General features: G+C 37.9%; 1 protein-coding gene and 1 long non-coding RNA gene across 4 annotated transcripts; one reads left to right on the plus strand and one right to left on the minus strand.

Moving 5' to 3' along the window:
* Positions 1–304: 304 nt before the first annotated feature.
* On the minus strand, positions 305–7,250 carry LOC124643975. Its single transcript, XR_006985993.1, has 3 exons — positions 6,981–7,250; positions 3,574–3,728; positions 305–2,092 (listed from the first exon to the last, which is right to left on the minus strand). It is a non-coding gene; the product is annotated as an uncharacterized LOC124643975 (long non-coding RNA).
* Positions 7,251–7,702: 452 nt separating this feature from the next.
* LOC124643973 (E3 ubiquitin-protein ligase RLIM-like) lies at positions 7,703–19,360 on the plus strand. 3 transcript variants are annotated; one of them, XM_047183116.1, is made up of 6 exons: positions 7,703–8,006; positions 10,132–10,545; positions 10,952–10,993; positions 13,499–13,678; positions 16,330–16,950; positions 17,681–19,360. In XM_047183116.1, the coding sequence occupies exons 1-4, from the start codon at positions 7,819–7,821 to the stop codon at positions 13,665–13,667; spliced, it is 813 nt and encodes a 270-aa protein (XP_047039072.1). In that variant the 5' UTR covers positions 7,703–7,818; the 3' UTR covers positions 13,668–13,678; positions 16,330–16,950; positions 17,681–19,360. The 3 variants fall into 3 exon arrangements, 2 of the variants coding, with proteins under 2 accessions (XP_047039072.1, XP_047039074.1); XM_047183118.1 differs by lacking the exon at positions 7,703–8,006 and adding an exon at positions 8,120–8,258; XR_006985992.1 differs by lacking the exons at positions 10,132–10,545; positions 10,952–10,993; positions 17,681–19,360 and having other exon boundaries at positions 7,716–8,006; positions 16,330–16,911.
* Positions 19,361–19,847: the final 487 nt, after the last annotated feature.

Consider the following 19,847-nt stretch of genomic DNA (forward strand, 5'->3'; position numbering starts at 1 on the left):
ATCGTAATCGAGTCGGGATTGGATCTCAGTCGAATCGAGTCGAACGTGAATCGTATGTCGCCTAAGTAAAATTAGGAGAATCCTGGTCCTGGGGTTTCGCGAGCGTGCTCCGGCCGTGCTCTCGCTGTGGCGGCATATTGGACTGATATAGTGTAGTCTCAATATATGACATGTCATAGACGCGAAAGAAGAAGAATCCAGCTGTGGAAGAAATTGCATCCGCGGTCTTGTGTAAAAATAAAACTATTTTTTGTTATTTATTCAACATCTTTATTGACTAATAATAAAATAATAAAAAACAATACACAATTCATAAGTTTTATTACATTATTGCTTTCAATAATACATTAAAGCCGTTTAATAATTTAGATTATTATCTATTTATTGCATTTAACCTTAAACTACTTTTGCATTTTTTTTCTTTGCCAAAAATAATAACCCTGCTATTTGAAAATGAATGATTAAAACTATCTACAGTCATTCATTTATATAAAAAAAATGCGTTTTGAATGCTAGCTACGGACTGCAACTACCGACCGCACTTGCAGCGACTGCATGAAATCCGTCGATATCTGAGGGCGACTGCACGTGCTGCTGCCGCTTCGATCCAAAACGGTTTCATGTACATACAAACCAGTAGTGCAGCTGCGGCCGACTTCATGCAGTCGCGGCTTGTGCGGTCGGTAGTTGCATGCAGTCGACATCCAAAACGTACTTATTTAGACGTCAAAAAGATACAATATTTCTTAAAACATTAAGTATGTTTTCCTGTTTATTTGAGATTCACGATACAAATAATATCAATGTCATGGTTCAAGTAAGTCATGGTGGCCAAGTGGGTAAAGAACCAACCTCTCAAGTATGAGAGTGGGTTTCAGTTCAGGCAAGTACCAATGCAACAGTTCTAAGTTTGTATGTACTTTCTAAGTAGGTATTTCTTGGACACCAATGACTGTGCTTCGGAGGGCGCGGGGGGGTAATGTTAGCTCTTATTGGGGTAGGTAAGCCTATTTAGTGGACGGTAACAAGTTGATATGAAGATGATCCAAAATTTAGAACTTAACTTAGAATACCTATATCTTAATTTGTGCCTGATTGTGTAGTTTAACTAAATCATACTGTAATATCTCCATTTAGTTAGACTGGAAGCCCGCCACAAACTTAGTAAAAGGCTCTCAAGAGTTTTTCATTTTAATTTTTCCACAATATTTCACTACTTTATTGGTAGCGAAAATTGCTTAAGATTGAAAAGTTCTTCGCCTTGCTTGGCTTCAACGTTTTGACTAACCATCGGATTCTTTGGCAAAATAATACTTTCAAAATCAAGTCAAAGCTATGATTAAGAGAAAAAATACAGAATAATGGGACACAGGATTCCGAAAAACTTTTTTTTACGCAAAAACAAGAGCCTTAACTTTAATTTATGTCAAACAGTTTAGAATCATCGGCACGAATCTTGAGCGCCGACCTTCACTTGCGCAGAAGTGATTTATTAGCAAAGAACCAATCCCGAGTGACGACTATGACGCGCCCCGCGCCTCACTTCATACCACCAAAGGGACCCAATAAATTACTTCAGCGCATGTGAAGATCAGAGCTCAAGATTCGTGCAGATGATCATATGTATAAACTTCTCCTTGATACGGACTATAACAGGAGTACAAACAAATAGTGAAAAACTAAGGCTATAATAACTGTATCTCTGCCTTACAAATGATGTAGTAAATTATGAAAACGAAAAATGACTCCTGTGGCTAAACCACTGAATAGACTAGGTTATTTTTTTTTTACAATTCGCTATAGAATATCATGAAGTATATATGTGATATGATTTCATGTGATTAGTTACGACACACCCGATATATATGTATTTCATCAGATATCGAAGATTTTAGTAGCCTTGTATACGAAAGGCCTTAAGTCCTCATGTTGCCTACATCAATTTTTGCGAATTCTAAAACTACTCTATACTTAACTGAGCCCCTAAAAATATTGTTATGCTGGTTAACAAGGTTCCAAAAAGCACCAAATAATACATTTTCCTTAAAACTACTTATAAATTAATAGCATTGTCCCTTTGTCTTCGCTCCATCTGTAAAAAAATGCATTACATAAATACCAAACAATGAATAAGAAAACTGGAAGAAGGCGTGGTAGCCTAGTGGGCAAAGAACCAACCTCTCGAGTATGAGAGCGTGGGTTCGATTCTAGGTCAGGCAAGTACCAATGCAAGTTTTCTAAGTTTGTATGTACTTTCTAAGTATATCATAGGGTGCGTCCACATCTGGCGAATGCGCCGCGAATGCGCAGCACGCGAGCCGATCGCGAGCTGTCCGCGAGCTGCGCGCGTGCAGTCACTGCAATAGTTCGGTGCGCCTCTTTAGCGCAACTCACGCAAGGCTCGTATAGAGCGCGCGAGCGGCGCGCGATCTGCGCGCAATCAGTTCTCGCCCTTACAGTTCCGTATATTGGCTCAGTACTATCGAAGATGGCAGACGTCGCGCGCCGCCTGCGCGCCGCTCGCGTGCGGCGCTTAGGTCGCGCGCGAGCTGCGCGCGGGCCAAGCAGAAGCGGCGCACGAACAAAAATGCACGCGCGCAGCTCGCGGACAGCTCGCGATCGGCTTGCGTGCTGCGCATTCGCGGCGCATTCGCCAGATGTGGACGCACCCTTAGACACCAATGACTGTTTCGGATGGCACGTTAAACTGTAGGTCCCGGCTGTCATTGAACATCCTTGGCAGTCGTTACGCGTAGTCAGAAGCTAGTAAGTCTGACACCAGTCTAACCACGGAGTATCGGGTTGCTCGGGTAACTGGGTTGAGGGGGTCAGATAGGCAGTCGCTCCTTGTGGCACACTGGTGCTCAGCTATATCCGGTTAGACTGGAAGCCGACCCCAACATAGCTGGGAAAAAGGCTCGGAGAATGATGACTACGAAAACTGGTCAAATGGACAATACATACAAAACTAAAATATTTGATAAGTGAAAGTTCTCGCCAAACTTTTTGTAGTCACAGAAGTACGCGCGAGTCGTTACGCAGAAAGTATGGTCGCATTCAAGTATTTTGAGCTCGAAAGGTTGCAGACTGCGAGAACTAGGTATACCAGATCTGTAAGTCTGGGTGGGTCAAGAACAAGAGTTACCGTGAGCCTGGTACACAAAGGGCTTAAGAAGGAACATGGTGGGTTATAGTCATTAAGAGTCTGGCGGTCTGGCGCTCTCTCACGCTGCACCCACAGCGGCCACTAGCGGCAACGGTACTAATAGGCCTTTAAGACCTTACTACAAAAACTTAAACATATGTTGAACAATTGTCTAAAAAAAGTGTAGCTGCAAAACGGACCTTATTTCAACGCCATAATTGTCATTTTTTTAGACAAGTGTTCAACAGACGCTTAAAAGATTTTGTGGTACGACGGTAAGAGTCTGGCTCTGCCACACGGTTTAAAATAATGGCTTAAACTGATTTCACAATTGTTATTATTGCAGGTATTTTCATTGGTTTCTAATCCCATTTTATTTTTAAATAGAGTTTTTAAATAAAGAGTCGTATCAAGATAGTTCAACTTACAATACTAATCGTTCTTAGGCCGTCTCTGTCCGTAAGTAGTGTACGCTTTGGGCACCTGATGGTACTGGTACCACTCGTACGCTATGGTGACAGCTGCTACCAACGCCGCGGCTCCTAGCACGATGCCTTTCATTAGTACTTCCATTGCTTATTATCTGTAAAATAAAAATGCACTTACTCAAACGTTTATCTATACTGATACAATAAGGAGCATTTTTTGTTTGTTTCGTCGTGGTAACCTATTGGGTAAAGAACCAATCTCTCAAGTATGAGCGTGTGTTCGATTCCAGGTCAGGAAAGTACCAACTACCGATGCAATGAAAGAAAATAAATTTTATTTCGCAATAAAAGACACTCAAAATTAGACATAATTATACAGAAATAATAATAGAAGGGGAAAATATGTGTCTTAAAGCGCACAATACGGCCCTCGCTCAGCATAATACTGCGACCCGGAAACAAGACAGAGTCCCAGCGGTTTTCAGCGACAGCCTACCGCGACTTTATATACTTTCAAAGTATATCTTGGTCACCAATGACCTTGTTTCAGGCGGCAAGATAAACAAGAAAAAGATAAACTGTAGGTCCCGATTATCATTGAACTTCTTTGGCAGTCGTTGCGGGTTGTAAGAAGCGAGCCAGCCTGGGAGTCTGACAAACAGTCTTATTAAGAAGTATTACACTTAAGTTAAACTGGGTTGAGGAGGTCAGATAGGCAGTCGTTTCATGTAAAATACTGGTGCTGCCAGCTGCATGCGGTTAGACTGGTAGCCGACCCCAACATACTTGGGAAAAAGCTCGGGAGATCATTCGGGAGATCTTGACTTATACATCATCATCTTTCTACCCTTATCCTAATTTTATTCATGGTCGTCGCAGCATGTTTTCTCCTTCCATACTCTTCTATCTGCCGTCATCTCACAAGTACCTAACTCGAAATACTCAAACGTTCATCTGTACTAATATAATAAAAATCGTTTTTTTGTTTGTTTGAACCCTAAAGGCTCCGAAATTGCAGAACCAATTTGAAAAATTCTTTCACTATTGTAAAGCTACACTCTTCCCGAGTATCATAGTCTATACTTGATCCCGGTACGGGCAGTAGTTTCCTCTAGACGCGGGTGAAACCGCGGGAAAAGGTCTAATTTAAAATAAGGAGATTTTCAATTCGGATGTGGCAATGTTTTTTTTAGGCTCAATTCACACCAAAAGCGCGGCGAAGGGCAGCGAAGCGAAGCGCGGTTTGAGTGTCATTTGAATTTTTACTTTATTCCCATTACTATAATGTATATTTTCGCATGAGAAACTCGAACGAGTCGCGCGGATGCCCGCGGCGCCGCGGGACTTCCCGCGAATTCCATGAACGGAGTCGTGCGACTGCGCGGGAACTCCCGAGAATGCTCTAGCAGTAGCGAGCGGCCGATGGCAATATCCCGCCATCGGCCGCTTCCTTTCCTCTTGTTTTGTTGAAAGTCAACTGCGCTAGAAGAGCCGCGGCCCGTGAATTCATCGCGGGCGGGCTCGAAAAGGCGCGCGCAGTCCCGCGACTTCTCGAGCATTCCAGCGAATTCTCGAGCAGTCGCGGGAATCCACGCGCGTTCTCTACCGAGCGGGTCGCTGCGCTTCGCTGCCCTTCGCCGCGCTTTTGGTGTGAATTGAGCCTTAGATTTAAAATTTGCTCGTTTTGTTTAATTTAGTAAGCAGCAATATATATATATAAGACGATATTTTTTTATTGGAATTGAGGTAACTATTAGTGATCCTAGCTAAGTATGTGGACAATGATGTGGACAGCATTCTTATTTTTATACAAAAACCAGCCAAGTGTGAGTCGGAATCGCGCACGAAGGCTCCGTACCATTATTTAAAACGGACAAAAAAAAACACGTTTGTTGCATAGGAGCCCCCCAAAATATTTATTTAATTCTAGTTTTCAGTATTTGTTGTTAAAGCGGCAACAAAAATTCACCATAAGTGAAAATTTCAGCTCTCTAACTATCAAGGTTTATGAGACAGGCGGACGGACAGAGGAGCGAAAACAATAGGGTCCCGTTTTACTCTGTGTGTACGGACGGACCCCTAAAAACCAGCCAAGTGTGAGTCGAACTAGCCCGCGTTGTTTTCGTACTCCCTCAAGCTCTAGACAAGCAAATCAACTGCAATTCAACTCAAATAGCAGTTTCAACAATCGGAGTGCAGTTCAGCAGTTCTATTACAGTCGTGTCAACTGGGGCCCGATTCTGCTAAGTTATTATTAACTTGCAACTTTACTGCAATAGCAGTAGCGGACATTCTGCTACTAATATAAGACCAATCGTATTCCAACGACATTCGATTGGTTTGCGATTGGTCTGCTATTTTGGTGATTTTGGTCTATACGGTAGTTTGTTCTACAATCATATTGCAATAGTTAATCATTTGCAGACAAAATGATTCATTATTGAATGACAGAAAAGGATAAAAACGTTTATTTCAAAGAAAAAATAGCGGAATGCCACATACGTTTCGATCGTAATCGAGTCGGGATTGGATCTCAGTCGAACGTGAATCGTATGTTGCTTAAGTAAAATTAGGAGAATCGGGCCCCAGGGCTTGCTAGGTGATTAAACCTGCAGCTCACTCGATAAGAAGAAGAAGACTGCAATTTGCAGTTGAAATGCGATCCGTCTGTCTAAATATACAGAAATACATAATCTATGAAAACAGCTGTCTAGCTATCATGGTTCTTGAGATACAGCTTGGTGACACGGATAAACGGACAGACAGACGAACGACAGCAAAGTCTTAGCTATAGGCACCCCTTTTACTCTTTGGTTACGGAACCCTAAAAACGAGCATTAGCATCCCGCCGAAACATCTCTGCGCATCCGAATAAGATCCCAGCCTTCCTGGGGCCCGATTCTCCTAATTTTACTTAAGCGTCATACGATTCACGTTCGACTCGATTTGACTGATATCCAATCCCGACTCGATTACGATTGAAGCGTATGTGGCATTCCGCTATTTTTTCTTTGAAATAAACGTTTTTATCCTTTTCTGTCATTCAATAATGAATCATTTTGTCTGCAAATTATTTACGATTGCAAAATGATTGTACAGCAAACTACCGTATAGACCAAAATCACCAAAATAGCAGACCAATCGCACACCAATCAAATGTCAATCGAATACGATTGGTCTTTTATTAGTAGCAGAATGCCCGATACGGTTAAAACTGCTATTGCGGTCATACTGCGATTCGATTTCTATTCGATTTTGACATTATTAACTTAGGAGAATCGGGCCCCAGTACGTATATAAGTATGTCATGTCAATACACATACTTTTAATCATTAAAATGCATAAAACTCTTATTATTCACGGAACGTATCGACTTTAATAAAAACAAACAATGAAAAGGTACTTACATTGTTGAAATACTGTGTTGGTATTTTAATAACACGCTTGTTATAAAATACGCACTTTCAATTTTAATATACAACGCAGTCACCAAGGAGATTCTACAGACACATTGACCTGATTGGTGTCTAATCTAACTAATGTTTATATCAAGACGGCTGTTGCCAGACTGTATTTAAAATAAAACGTATTTATTTTTTGCCCCGTTACTTAACTTTAAGTCCCCAAATTCGTGGTATTCCCCAGATATAAAAGTTATGTTGAAGTTGACTTCTGCACAAAAATGAGTGAGATCCTTTATGCACAACCACTAAAAATTACAACAATTTTATTAATATATGGGTCCGTCTTATCAACACCCTAATGATAATTACCTAAGCTAAGTTATAAATCATTTAGATAATGATTATAGTAATTCCCAGCTTAAAGAATGCTGTCATTAGTAAAAAATACAGTCCTTTCGTTCGCATAAAATGCGTATATTGAAATGTTGCAACGCGTTCCAGATCAATTAACTTCCGGGATGACATTTAGAGAGCATTACTGGACATGAGCTTTATTTTAATTTGTAACAAAAAATCTGACTACAGCTAATGCCACTTAAAAATATACTAATTACCATTAATTAAGAAAGACTAAAAAATCATAAAAAATGTGAATCTTCCATGTTTGACAGCAAAAAGAAAATATATAAAACCAGAAACTTAACGTTGACAGATATGACAGATTCTTTTACAATCCAGCGACTCCCGATTTATGAAACGGAACGCGCCCCTTGACATAAAACGAAAATAGTATTTTATTACAATTACAACAAATACGCAGGTCTTTTGTTTTGTGTTTAAAATGAGTATGAGCGTGCGCGAAGAAGAAAGGGGGAAGACTACATGCCCAAGCCGCGGTCTCGGTATTGCGGCCGCCGCTATCGGCGTCGGGGTTGGGGCAGCGTTATACTACTTCTTCAGCAAACGGCCAGAAAATCCGAATTCACAAGGTTCCACCAGCGATTGGAATTGTGAGCAACAACAAGCCTTGTAAGTATGAACATAAGACTCATTTTTGCTTGCCAGAACAGTTGGCACGGTTTCTCAATGTAGGTAGGGAATACGCATTTTCACTTTTTCTTATGTTACCTTCGATTTTCAAACGGTCCTGTTTCTAAGATGTCTGTTAAGTTTAAAAAAACGTGGTTTTGCTAATTTAAAAGTGTAAAATAAAGTTATTTTTAAGTGGTTCTTGTGAAATAATATTGTAAATATGGATATTGATGACTCCTTTTCTGACAGGTATGCCTTAATATGCTTTAGATGTGCGTTTTAAAGCTAAAAAAAACTATTTTAAGTAATTTAGTGATCACTTAAGATTTTTTTGGTCAGTGGGTTGTCTTATTTTTTATCTATAAAAATGTTTAAAAATACATAGTTGTTGATTACTTTATAGTGATTTTTTTGAAAATAAGTTTTGTTATAGTACCTAACATTAATTAAAAGCATAATTATTAAGTTAGTCTATCAATATATGGATAACTGGCTGTTTTCTCCATGTCCCATCGGAACTACTGCCCGTACCGGGATAAAATATAGCCTATGTTACTCGGGAAGAGTGTAGCGCCCCAACAGTGAAAGAATTTTCAAAATCTGTGCAGTAGTTTCGGAGCCTTCATGACAAGCAAAAATAAGTTTCATCTTTGTTATATTAGTGTACAAAAATGAAATATTATTAAAATTAAATAGCAGTGACATCATCTATTTTGTTCCTTCTCTGTTATTTTCCCTTCTACTGCATTTGAAAGGTTAAAATAATTTCATAAATCTGTAGTTCTAAATAAATATAATAAAGATGAATTTTTGTGTGTTTGTTCAGTAGTTCCCAGTGAAACTGACGGAAAATAGCTAATTACTGATATCCCCATAGTTTTTTTTTGTCTTTTGAGAATTTTGATGTACCTACCTATCAAAAAAAAAAATCTATCATTATTATATTTGTTCACACTAATAAAGTGATAAAATATACTCTAGGATAACATTTCATCATCATCATCATCTCAGTAAAATTAAAAATCTCTTAAACATATACCAGAATAACATATGTGTTAGTTTTTTTATCCACATGCAAGAAATAGAGCCCTCAGAATGTGGGTGTGACCACAGGCGGAAACTAGATGTCATATACATGTCATATGTACTTATGAACAATACCTATTGTTTTATTTTCATTTTACCAACAAAAGGAAGTAGGTATTTTCAGTATTTGAAACTGTAATAAAATGTTTCATCATGAGGATAAATTATCGAATACTGACTATTCCCCATGGTTTCACTTATATTCTAGGAGAATTTCCTGCACCTGGAAAAAAAGTAGCAAATTAATTTTAGTCATTTCATCCATTATCACTTTTATATGGTATCTTTAAAGCAGCTTATTATTTCTGTTTTTACAAAAAACATTTGTAAAACTAATTTGGATACAAAAATTATAAATGTTTTAACAAAATGACTAGCCGAGATGTCATAACGCAAAATCTCCTAAGAAAGTAGCGCAACAACATGCGGGGCGAGGGTGACGAGGAACGTTACTAGCTCCACCCTTACGCTACTATGGGACCCGCTCATAATTTTCAAAATAATATCACCAATCTTTGACAGATCGGTTTTGACATGACAAGTAACCTGGGGCCCGATTCTCCTAATTTTACTCAAGCGACATACGATTCACATCCGACTGAGATCCAATCCCGACTCAATTACGATTGAAGCGTATGTGGCATTCCGCTATTTTTTCTTTTAAATAAAAGTTTTTATCCTTTTCTGTCATTAATTATTTTGTCTGCAAATGATTTACGATTGCAATATGATTGTAGAGCAAAATACCGTATAGACCAAAATCACCAAAATGGCAGACCAATCGAATATCGTTGGAATACGATTGGTCTTTTATTAGTAGCAGAATGCCCGATATGGTTAAAACTGCTATTGCAATTCAATTTTGACATTATTAACTTAGGAGAATTGGGCCCCTGAACGTCTCGTTAGTACTAGTAACTGATCACGCCTACCTTACGTTGCTTGAGCTACAAGAAGGGACCTACCTTCCTTATGGCATCTCCGCTATCATTCCTTCTTCATCATTCATTCCACCATTAACATTTCATTTCATCAGCTCAACACCGGATACAGACGACTCGTACACAACAATATCAGAAAATGAGACGTCAGACACCAGCGTACACAACAGCCTGTCAGAATTCCACTTGAGCACATCAGAATATTCTATTGTCATGGAAACGTCGTCAGAAGAATCGAGTGATGATGACCCTTCTTCTTCTGAAGAGTCAGACGATACAGAGATGGTTGATTCTGACTTACCCAATGATTTTGAATATAGATGGGTGTCTTTACATAATGCTATAACAACTATCATCTCGGCGGAATCTGAAGGACATGGGGTGATGGGCAATGGGCAATGGGTTGAGACGGCTACTTCGCTCGGTATGCCAAGAGATGGCGCTTTCTCGTCAATGGCTAGCTTCATGGGTAGGGTCGCTAATTTAGTCAGTGACAATAAGAAAAAAAAGTGAGTTTTTTTAAAACGTTTTTGCTAATGTACCATGAACTGTTAGTGTAGTTTTTTTTTAACCGACTTCAAAAAAATAAGGAGTCAGGGCGAAATAAACACAGTTTTACAGACACCAACCTCTAGAGCCATTTCAAAAGTTTTTTCTTGTTCCTTTCAGTGTTTTGTGAAGTTGGTCTAAGTTTTTTTGTAAAAAAGTCTATTAATTGGCAGAAACTGTAAAAAAAATCTATATAAAAATGAGGAGAGCTAAGTTCATGGTATATTTAATAAAAAAATAAAATTGTGATCGTCAAAATTGAATAGTATTTATTTCATAAAAAGGTGAAGGGTATTTTTTTTTTGTATGTAACATTTTTAATTTTATTAAAATATTTACATAGTTTGTATTTTTTGTTTATTACAGGACTGAAAATGAACAAATGAATATTTTAAGACAGCAGGCTTTGTAAGATTATTTTAAATTAAATATTAATTACCTACTAATGTGTTATTTTATGGTTTGTGTACTAACATTTCTAAAAAATACTTAAGTAAGTAGTATAGTATTTGCCTGGTTTTGAAATATGTTTATAAAATATAACAGTCTTGCCACAAAAACTTAAACACCTGTTAAACACTTGTCTAAAATAAGTTTCGATGCAAAACGGACATTATTTCAACGTCATAATCTGTCATTTTTTAAACAAGTGTTCAACAGACGTTTTAAAGTGTTTGTGGTACAGTCAACTTCATGTCAGTGGTAACAGTTTTATAGGAAAATCGTACTTATTACTATTGAGTTAAGGTGCATGACAGTTACCACTGATGTGCGGTCTACCGTACGACGGTGTCTGTCTGTAGACACCTAGGTCCCAGTTTTGAATACTGCGGACCGCACAAGCCGCGACTGCATGAAGTCGGCCGCAGCTGCACTACTGGTTTGTATGTACATGAAACCGTTTTGGATCGAAGCGGCAGCAGCACGTGCAGTCGCCCTCAGATATCGACCGATTTCATGTAGTCGCTGCAAGTGCGGTCGGCAGGTAGCATTCAAAATGCACCTAAGATGTGTATTTTTTATTATAACTAATATTTTAGGATGATATTGTTCATAGTGTTTGCCTGTTTCAGAGATAATATTAACATAGGGTTAATTTTTTTTTAAGTACTAACATTACGTTGTGTAACTGTCCTCTACTGGACTTAATTTGGAATCTGTATATGTGTGCGCGTATCTATAGAAGGCATGGTAAGCTATGCGTTAAGGGTGAATATAATGAAAAATATAGCTTAATGTTATGGAAGTAAGTTTGAAAATTGAACGGTGGTCGTTAGTAGAAAATCTAAAATTAATTATCTACAGTCAGTATTAAAAGTAGCTGAACAAATCAAAATTTTCAAAAGTCCTAAACACCGTGTCGTTGATAAGTTTAGGATAGTAAGTTAATATAAGGCGTTTGTCTTATTATGAAATTATGACTAACCATATATAACGTGGTTTAAAGAAGTACCCGCTTCAGTAATAAGTAATAATAATAAGTCCAAATAAAATATCTTGACTTAGCGCACGAGGTTGTCGCCATGTGGGATGTCGACACGGCTGTTATTGTGCCGATTGTCATTACGGCCAATGGTCTAATAGCCAAGAGCCTCGACCAACACCTCAGGAGGCTCTCGTTGGGCGGCTGGATCAAGGGATTGATTCAGAAGGCAGTACTCCTTGATACGGCGCGTATTGTGAGGAGGTTTCTGTCTCTGGGACCCTAACCACCGGTACCTTGGACCCTGTGCCCGATATCGGTGGCCATCTATTTTTTATATTTTTAAATGTTTTTTTTATTTTTTTTTGTAATCTAATATTTAAAAATATAAATTACTAGCTTTTGCCCGCGACTTCGTTCGCATTATATAGTGACTTCCGGCATATTTTTGGTTTGACCAATAGATGGCGCTATATGTCCGGAATAAATTTTATTTTTTATTTATATATATATTTTTTTAATAAAAACTATCCTATGTCCTTTCTCAAGTTCCAAACTATGTCTGTACCAAATTTCACACAAATCGATTCAGTAGTTTAGGCCTGAAGAAAAGACAGACAGACAGACAGACAGAGTTACTTTCACATTTATAATATTAGTTAGGATATGTTGAAAGACAAATAAATGCACAATAAGTCCACTGATTTTGTTCGGGACGGTGGTTTAAAGGTGGTACAAAAGCCGGTACTTTTTTATAAAAAGGTGGTTTTAGTTTTAAGCACTTTAGAAAATGAGGATTTTTTCAGCTACTTTTTCCATTTGGTTAGCATGAAATAAAATTGTAACCCTTTTACCATATGCCTACACCTCTCGTCAATTAACTTTACCGCTCTGAAGTCACGCATGCGTAGTGGGTTTTATTCTTACATTTTGTTGACCATACAGTCACTTGTAGACAAATTCAGACAGGCAAAGAGATTGGACAAGAGCTGTACATAATGTATTTTATGCATGTGATTTTCGGGTGTAAAATAAGTTTAATTACCTAATGTTTTGTTGAGAAAAATGAGAACCATAAGCTCTGAGGCCTGAATTATTAAAAAGTTATCCTCAGTAATTTATCAGAATTTGTTTTAAGATTATGTTCAAAAAGGGTAATTACTTCAAATCTTTGACTCACTTCTTTGACTTACAAAAATGTAGCACTTGAGTCTGAAAACAAGGAGTCAACGTTTCTACTATAATATAGTTATCGGCACGAATCTTGAGCTCTGACTTACACCTGCGCAGAAGTGATTTATTAGCAAAGAACCAATCCCGAGTGACGGCTATGACGCGATGCACTGCGGGCCAATCACCGCTTTAGCCCGCCCGCCCGCCTCACTTCATACCACAAAAGGAACCCAATAAATTACTTCTGCGCAGGTGAAGGTCAGCGCTCAAGATTCGTGCCGATGTCTATATTAACTCTTTTCTCCTCAAAATTCCAGTCGCCAGCGCTCCTGGACCCTGGAAGAATGTTCCATCTGTTTCGAAGTGATGCTCCGAGACCAGGAAGTCATGTCACTACCCTGCTCTCACAACTTCCACTCCGAGTGCATCCTGCCGTGGCTGCAAGAGAAGCAGACCTGTCCTAACTGCCGGAAAGTGGCTGAATGATTGGTCCATATGTAAGTGTCTAGTCTTTTTAGGGTTCAAACTCAAACTCAATTTTTTTTTATTTCAAATAGGCCTATAAAAGCTCTTTCGAAACGTCAAAGTTAGGTGCACGGTTCCAAAGAGTTGGTCTCATGGAGAAGAACCGGCAAGAAACTCCATGGACACTCGTTCCGTAGCCAAAGGGTAAAACGAGACCCTATTGTTTTCGCTCCTCTGTCCGTCCGTCCTTCCGTCTGTCACCAGGCTGTATCTCACGAATCGAGATAGTTGGAGAGCTGTAATTTTGTTGCCGATAAAACAACAAATACTGAAAACTAGGATTAAATAAATATTCTGGGGCCCTTCGTGCGCGAGTCCGACTCGCACTTGCCGGTTTTTTTAATATCTAGCCTTTTCCTGAACTATGTACTCCAAAAGCAGTTTGCCGGCGTCCCGTGAGGACCGCCGCCGTGAGTACCGGGATAAAATATAGCCTATGTTACACGGGAAGAGTGTAGCACCCCAGCAGTGAAAGAATTTTTCTAATCGGTTCTTTAGGATACAAAAAAAGAGTTCGCTTTTTAATATGTAAGTTTAGATATCATCTGCCCAGCTACAGGAGTGGGCTTCCAGTCTAACCAGATGCAGCTGAGTACCACTGTGCCACATGGAGCGACTGCCTATCTGATCTCCTTAACCCAGTTACCCGGCCAACCCAATACCCTCTAGTAAGACTGGTTGTCAGACTTATTGGTTTTTGACTACTCGTAACGACTGCCAAAGTATTGAAAATTGAAATAACCCTCGGGACCCACCGATTTCTCGCACATTCATTCTTTATTTTTTCTTGTGTTAATCAACGTATGTTAACCAGTATATTAACATATTTAATTTAATGTGATTAGGTTTGACACATTTGTACAATCAAGGTTATGTCACTATTTAAATGTTAAATTAACTCGATAGATAATATTTTTAATTTCAAAGCACTGATACTAGGGCATGCAATACCGGTTAACCGGTTTCGGTTTTACCGGTAAATCGTCGATTTTCGCGATTTTTTAATTACCGGTAAAAATATTATGTAACCGGTAATTTACCGGTTTTTACGTTTTTCTGATAAAATATAGCAAATGTTCATTTAACGTCAAATCTTCATTATGTAGCCATACACATACTGTACATGAACATAATGTAACATTGCGTAGGTACTTTACATGTTGTAGGAGTGTTAAAGTTGCTGTTTTTTAGGAAAGTAAACTTATGTGGCTCCTTAACTATCTCTAGGATAGATAGAAATCTTCTTTCTCATCTTAATTTATAATATCTAAACAAATTTTATGCATTCGGTTATTTTGATTTTCCTCATAGCTGTCAGCTCACATTAGGTAAAAATGTAGCTTATGCTTATTTTACCTACTCTATGACCTTACTGAGCAAGCTCTGAGGACACGGTGGAGCACACAGTTCAGGTGTGCACTGCCTGGGAAGGGTACCGCCGTGTCGTCGTCGAGGCAATAGGCAGCGGCGACCTCTCGCGTCCGGTCCTGGTTCAAGCCATGGTCCGGAGTGAATGGAAAGCCGTCGCCTCCTTCTGCGTAGTAGTAGCAGTCATGCTCGAGAATGAGACGGCGGAGTGACTGCGTGTTCACACCCCAGCCGCTGTAGTGGACCAGGAAGACACCACGGGCGCCGAGTGTCGAGAGACGACTCTCGGCCACCGTAGGCGTCGGTCTGTGGACGGTGAGTTCGGGTGGCTCATCGTTCCTCCGTCTGCATAGACAACAGACCCGTGTCGGCGGCGCGCGTTGTTCCACACGCTCCTCAAGGAGATATCAGCAAACACAGCGGGGCCCAGCAGGGCCAAGGCCTGCGGGGGCTGCGGGATTTTTCGAAAGAGTTACCGCGACCCTTGTCCATAAAATGCCTACGATTTACCATGAAAAAGGATAATGAAAAAAATGTTTTTTTTTTCACGGTAATTCTTAGCGTTTATCCCGTCTGGTGACGGGGTCCGCTTTCCGTATCTTCTTCTTCCACTTCACTCTGTCCAGGACATCTTCCTCTTCGAGTTCGTAGATTTTCATGTCATTCATTATGACACTCAACCACCACAGTTTCACCCTGCCTCTGCGCCTTTGACCGGGGATATCGAGATGGAGTACATAACATTGGCGATGTATTCAGGTGGTCTCCTTTTTACATGTCCGTACCATCGCAGCCGTTTCTCTTGCATTTTGATGGTACTGATTTTTTGTTACCGCCTACGTCACAAAAAATGATTACCACCTTATACCTTGTATTTTTATTTATTTTTTGCCCAATCTTATTGTTTATAATATCACATATTAAAAAAATACAAAAATTACCGTTTTACCGGTTTACCGGTAAAAATATTTTTATTATCGAATTTTTACCGGTAATTTTTGTTTTACCGAAATTGCATGCCCTAACTGATACAGTTTCTAAAAATAGTTTAATAACAAATGTTACAGCCTTTTTTATATCGCCCCACTGCTGGGCTGCGGCCTCCTCTCACACGGAGAAGGATTGAGCATTAATCACCACGCTTGCTCAATGCGGGTTGGTGATTTCAGACTTTATAGTCCAGGTTTCCTCAAGATGTTTTCCTTCACCTTTTAATAACAAATGCGTTACTAAAAATGTTTTCTTTTTTTTTCAGCAAAATATTGTTGGTTTGGACTTAAAACCAACAATCCAGGATTGTCCAATTATAACCATCTTTAATTTACGAACAACAATGGATGTAAACAATAATAATTCACTAATAGGATAATAATAATGCCTTTTTTATATAGCAACTAGTAAAACAAAAAAAAAATAATAATTAAAAAATTGGTAGGATGTTTAGCTGGCTAAATTACAAAAATATTAAAATTATAAAGATATATGTATAAGAAATATTAAAAAGTGGGTTTTTTCAAAATATAGCTAGTTTGCAATTTTTAGATCACAAAAATATTTTTGGCGGGTAAGATGACATTTCAAATTGTTTCTTGCATGTAGGTAAATTTTTTATTTTAGTGTTTCTTTGTATATGTGGCTAATAGTACTTTTTCGCTCAATTTTTTCGACAAGTGTGTTTTATTTTGATTTGCTTATTATATTAATTTAGGTTGTTTCTGAATATTATCAAAACTGTCATATCACATGTGTATAGTGGTATTTTCTGGTCGTGTTTTGGTGCAGATGTCAATTCTATCAGTTAGTACAAAAATGCTATTTTCCCTTGAAAATTGACAGCTGTCAACTGGACAAAAGAATCGGTATACCGATTTCTGGTTCAGAGTGCTTAGTGCGAGTTTTCGTGAATTTTTTTACGGACTCACATGAGAGCGCGTATACTAAGATTTGTATGCAGTGTTGCCAACTTAGTGGATTTTCCACTAATACTGGTGGTTTAAGTCCCCTATTTAGTGGCGAAATGTTGAAAGTACTGCGGGTCAAGTAGCGAAATGTAAGTTTTGTGGTACAACTTTAAGGAGTTACTATGGAGATTTGAAGTCTCACGGAATGTCAAAAAAGCATCTACAAAACAAAAAGGTGAACGACTACTATATAATTATATTAAGTACTCATTCATTGGTCAAATGCGTAACTAAACAATTTGTGAAACTACTACGCCGATTATAATTTGTGAAGGATTCGGATCGGGTCGGATGAATTGCTAAACAGATGTAATGCTTTGTCTGTTTTAATTTTCTATCGTTGCCGAGTTACATCTTTGGATGATTAAATTGTTTTAGGTTACAATAAAATATAAACAATATTTTTTTAGTGGTGAATTTGGTGATTTTAAGTGTGGGATAAATTTTTGTTAGTGGTTTTCTGGTGGTTTTAAAAGTTGACTCTGGTGGTAAGCTTCTACAACTGTTGGCAACACTGTTTGTATGGAACAAAAACAGGTTCCAATTTTTGACACTAGGTGGAGCTGTTTTTGTTCCATACAAATCTTAGTATACGCGCTCTCATGTGAGTCCGTAAAAAAATTCACGAAAACTCGCACTAAGCACTCAGTTGACAGCTGTTCATTTTTTGTGGTGACTGAATTGACTGTCGACTGTATTAAAATGGTCAGATTGTACTAAGAATTGATTACAATTTTGATTTGATTTAAAATTACAAAATAATTAATCTTTTTTTTTCTCGTATATTGTGTAAAGTATCTTTAAAATTACCTTTTTATAGCAATAATTACACGCCTTTGAATTTTCTAAAAGAATTAACTGTCATATCATAAGATTATCCGCCTAGCTGTTTTCTAAATGGGTAGGAAATTGGTTATTTCGAGCAATGAATAAGTAATGAGAATATCCTTTATCTTAAATCCTCTTATTAGAAATAAATAAGAATCTGATTAATAATTGTGACATCTTGTGAAAAAATTTTGGACAATCTATTATATTTTTGAAAAATTCGTAGCCAGAAATAACTTGAAACATATTCCTAATTCTGTAATCTTATTTTTTTCTTATCATATACTGTCTATTATTTTTGTATAACGTTAAAATTGGTAAATGTCAAAACTTTTTTTTTTCTTTTTATGCATATTTTTCTTTTTTTCCAAATAATGTTTAAGAAATCTGGCTACGATTTTGGAATGAGTATTTTGACTATGAAATGATTTGAATATTGGAGTTAATCATTTATTTTGCCGATTGAATCGCTTTCATTAATCATTAGTAAAATCTGTAAATCATGGAGCACAAAATGACTAGCGGAGATGTCATAACACAATATCTCTTAAGAAAGTAGCGCGACAACATGCGGGACGAGGAACGTTACTAGCTACGCCCGCTTTAATCTTGCCCATTTTTTGTAAAAACAAAAAATCTTCAAGATGTTTCAAAAAACCTGAATGCTTCGTTGATTCACTCGTAACTGAGCGTTTTTTGACCTACAAGAAGGCGCCTGAACTACCTGTCTTTGGCATCTCTGCTCATCTTTACTTGCTCCGTGGTTTTGATAAATGATTGGTGAAATTCTGAGAATATCTCGAATCATCGTTTCACTGTCTAGTCAGAAACTTACATACTCAAATTTTTCAGAATTTTGCCAATCTGTTCTGTAAAACTAAAAAAATATGTCTTCTAATATTTTTTAATTTTAAATTGGGTACTGAAAAATTAAAAAAGGGAAAAATAAATAAAAAACCTCGAAAAATTGTAAAAAAATCTAACTGCATAGGTTAGATTTTTTTTAATACTGATATTCTTAATATTATTTTTGTAGATATCAAAATAGAAAATAAGTGAGTACCTAATTAAAATGCAAAATATAACAATATGTAAAAAAGTATTTGATTTTGTATGCTACTGTTTATTTAATTAATGTGGAAAAACGTCGGCTGAGCCACGTTTTATTTTGACATTGGCAACACAGTTTTTTTTTTTAATTTTATTTAAAAAATTGTAGAAGCACAAATCTTTACAAGACTTTTCTAACAAGTCCAAATAGATATGGTGTTCACACAAGACACTACGATAATTATGGTTTTTTAGCGTCTAGAAACTAACTCAGAAATTGAATGACATACTTAACTGCTTTAAAAAATATCATTTTTTCAATAATTTTCCTGTTTTTGACATAATATTGACTGTGTTGCCTGAATAATATTTAAATGTGATAATGATATGTGTTAAAATTGTAGACTTTAGACTGCGTAGATTCTCAATAAAAATGAATAATGGGAATTTTGTTTTATTTTATCACCATCATTTCCCTAGCCTTTTCCCAACTACATTGTGACTGGCTTCTAGTTGGATGCAGCTGAGTACCATAGTTTTACAAGGAGCGACTGCCTATCTGACCTTTATCCGATGTGCTGGTTCCGCTGCTGCGGCTGCAGAGAACCTCAAACGGCGCCATAGTACCTTGGTGGGTAACTATACCTTTGAGCCGTTTGGGGTTGAAACCCTCGGGCCCTGGGGTCCAAGTGCTCATCTGCTTTATAAAGATCTGCGACTTGCTGACACTTCAAGTGACCCAAGGGCTGGTTTTTATTTTGGTAAAAATTAAGCATTGCCATCCAATGTGGCAATGCTGCCAGCCTCTTGGTTACCACTCCCGGGCAGCGATGAGGAGAAATTTTTTGATGCGATTTTGTAATTATTATTATTTTTAAGTTGTATACAACATGCAACGTAATTAACGCACACCCTCAAACACCCTAATTAGAAT

Source organism: Helicoverpa zea, chromosome 29 (genome assembly GCF_022581195.2).
Source record: "Helicoverpa zea isolate HzStark_Cry1AcR chromosome 29, ilHelZeax1.1, whole genome shotgun sequence".
In the NCBI taxonomy this organism is placed as follows: Eukaryota; Metazoa; Arthropoda; class Insecta; order Lepidoptera; family Noctuidae; genus Helicoverpa; species Helicoverpa zea.

Coding starts and splice junctions, on each gene's coding strand:
- LOC124643973 (XM_047183116.1), top strand. CDS start 7,819: ATGAGTATGAGCGTGCGCGAAGAAGAAAGGGGGAAGACTACATGCCCA. Junction 8,007..10,131: donor TGTGAGCAACAACAAGCCTT/GTAAGTATGAAC, acceptor TCATTTCATCAG/CTCAACACCGGATACAGACG. Junction 10,994..13,498: donor ATTTTAAGACAGCAGGCTTT/GTAAGATTATTT, acceptor TCAAAATTCCAG/TCGCCAGCGCTCCTGGACCC.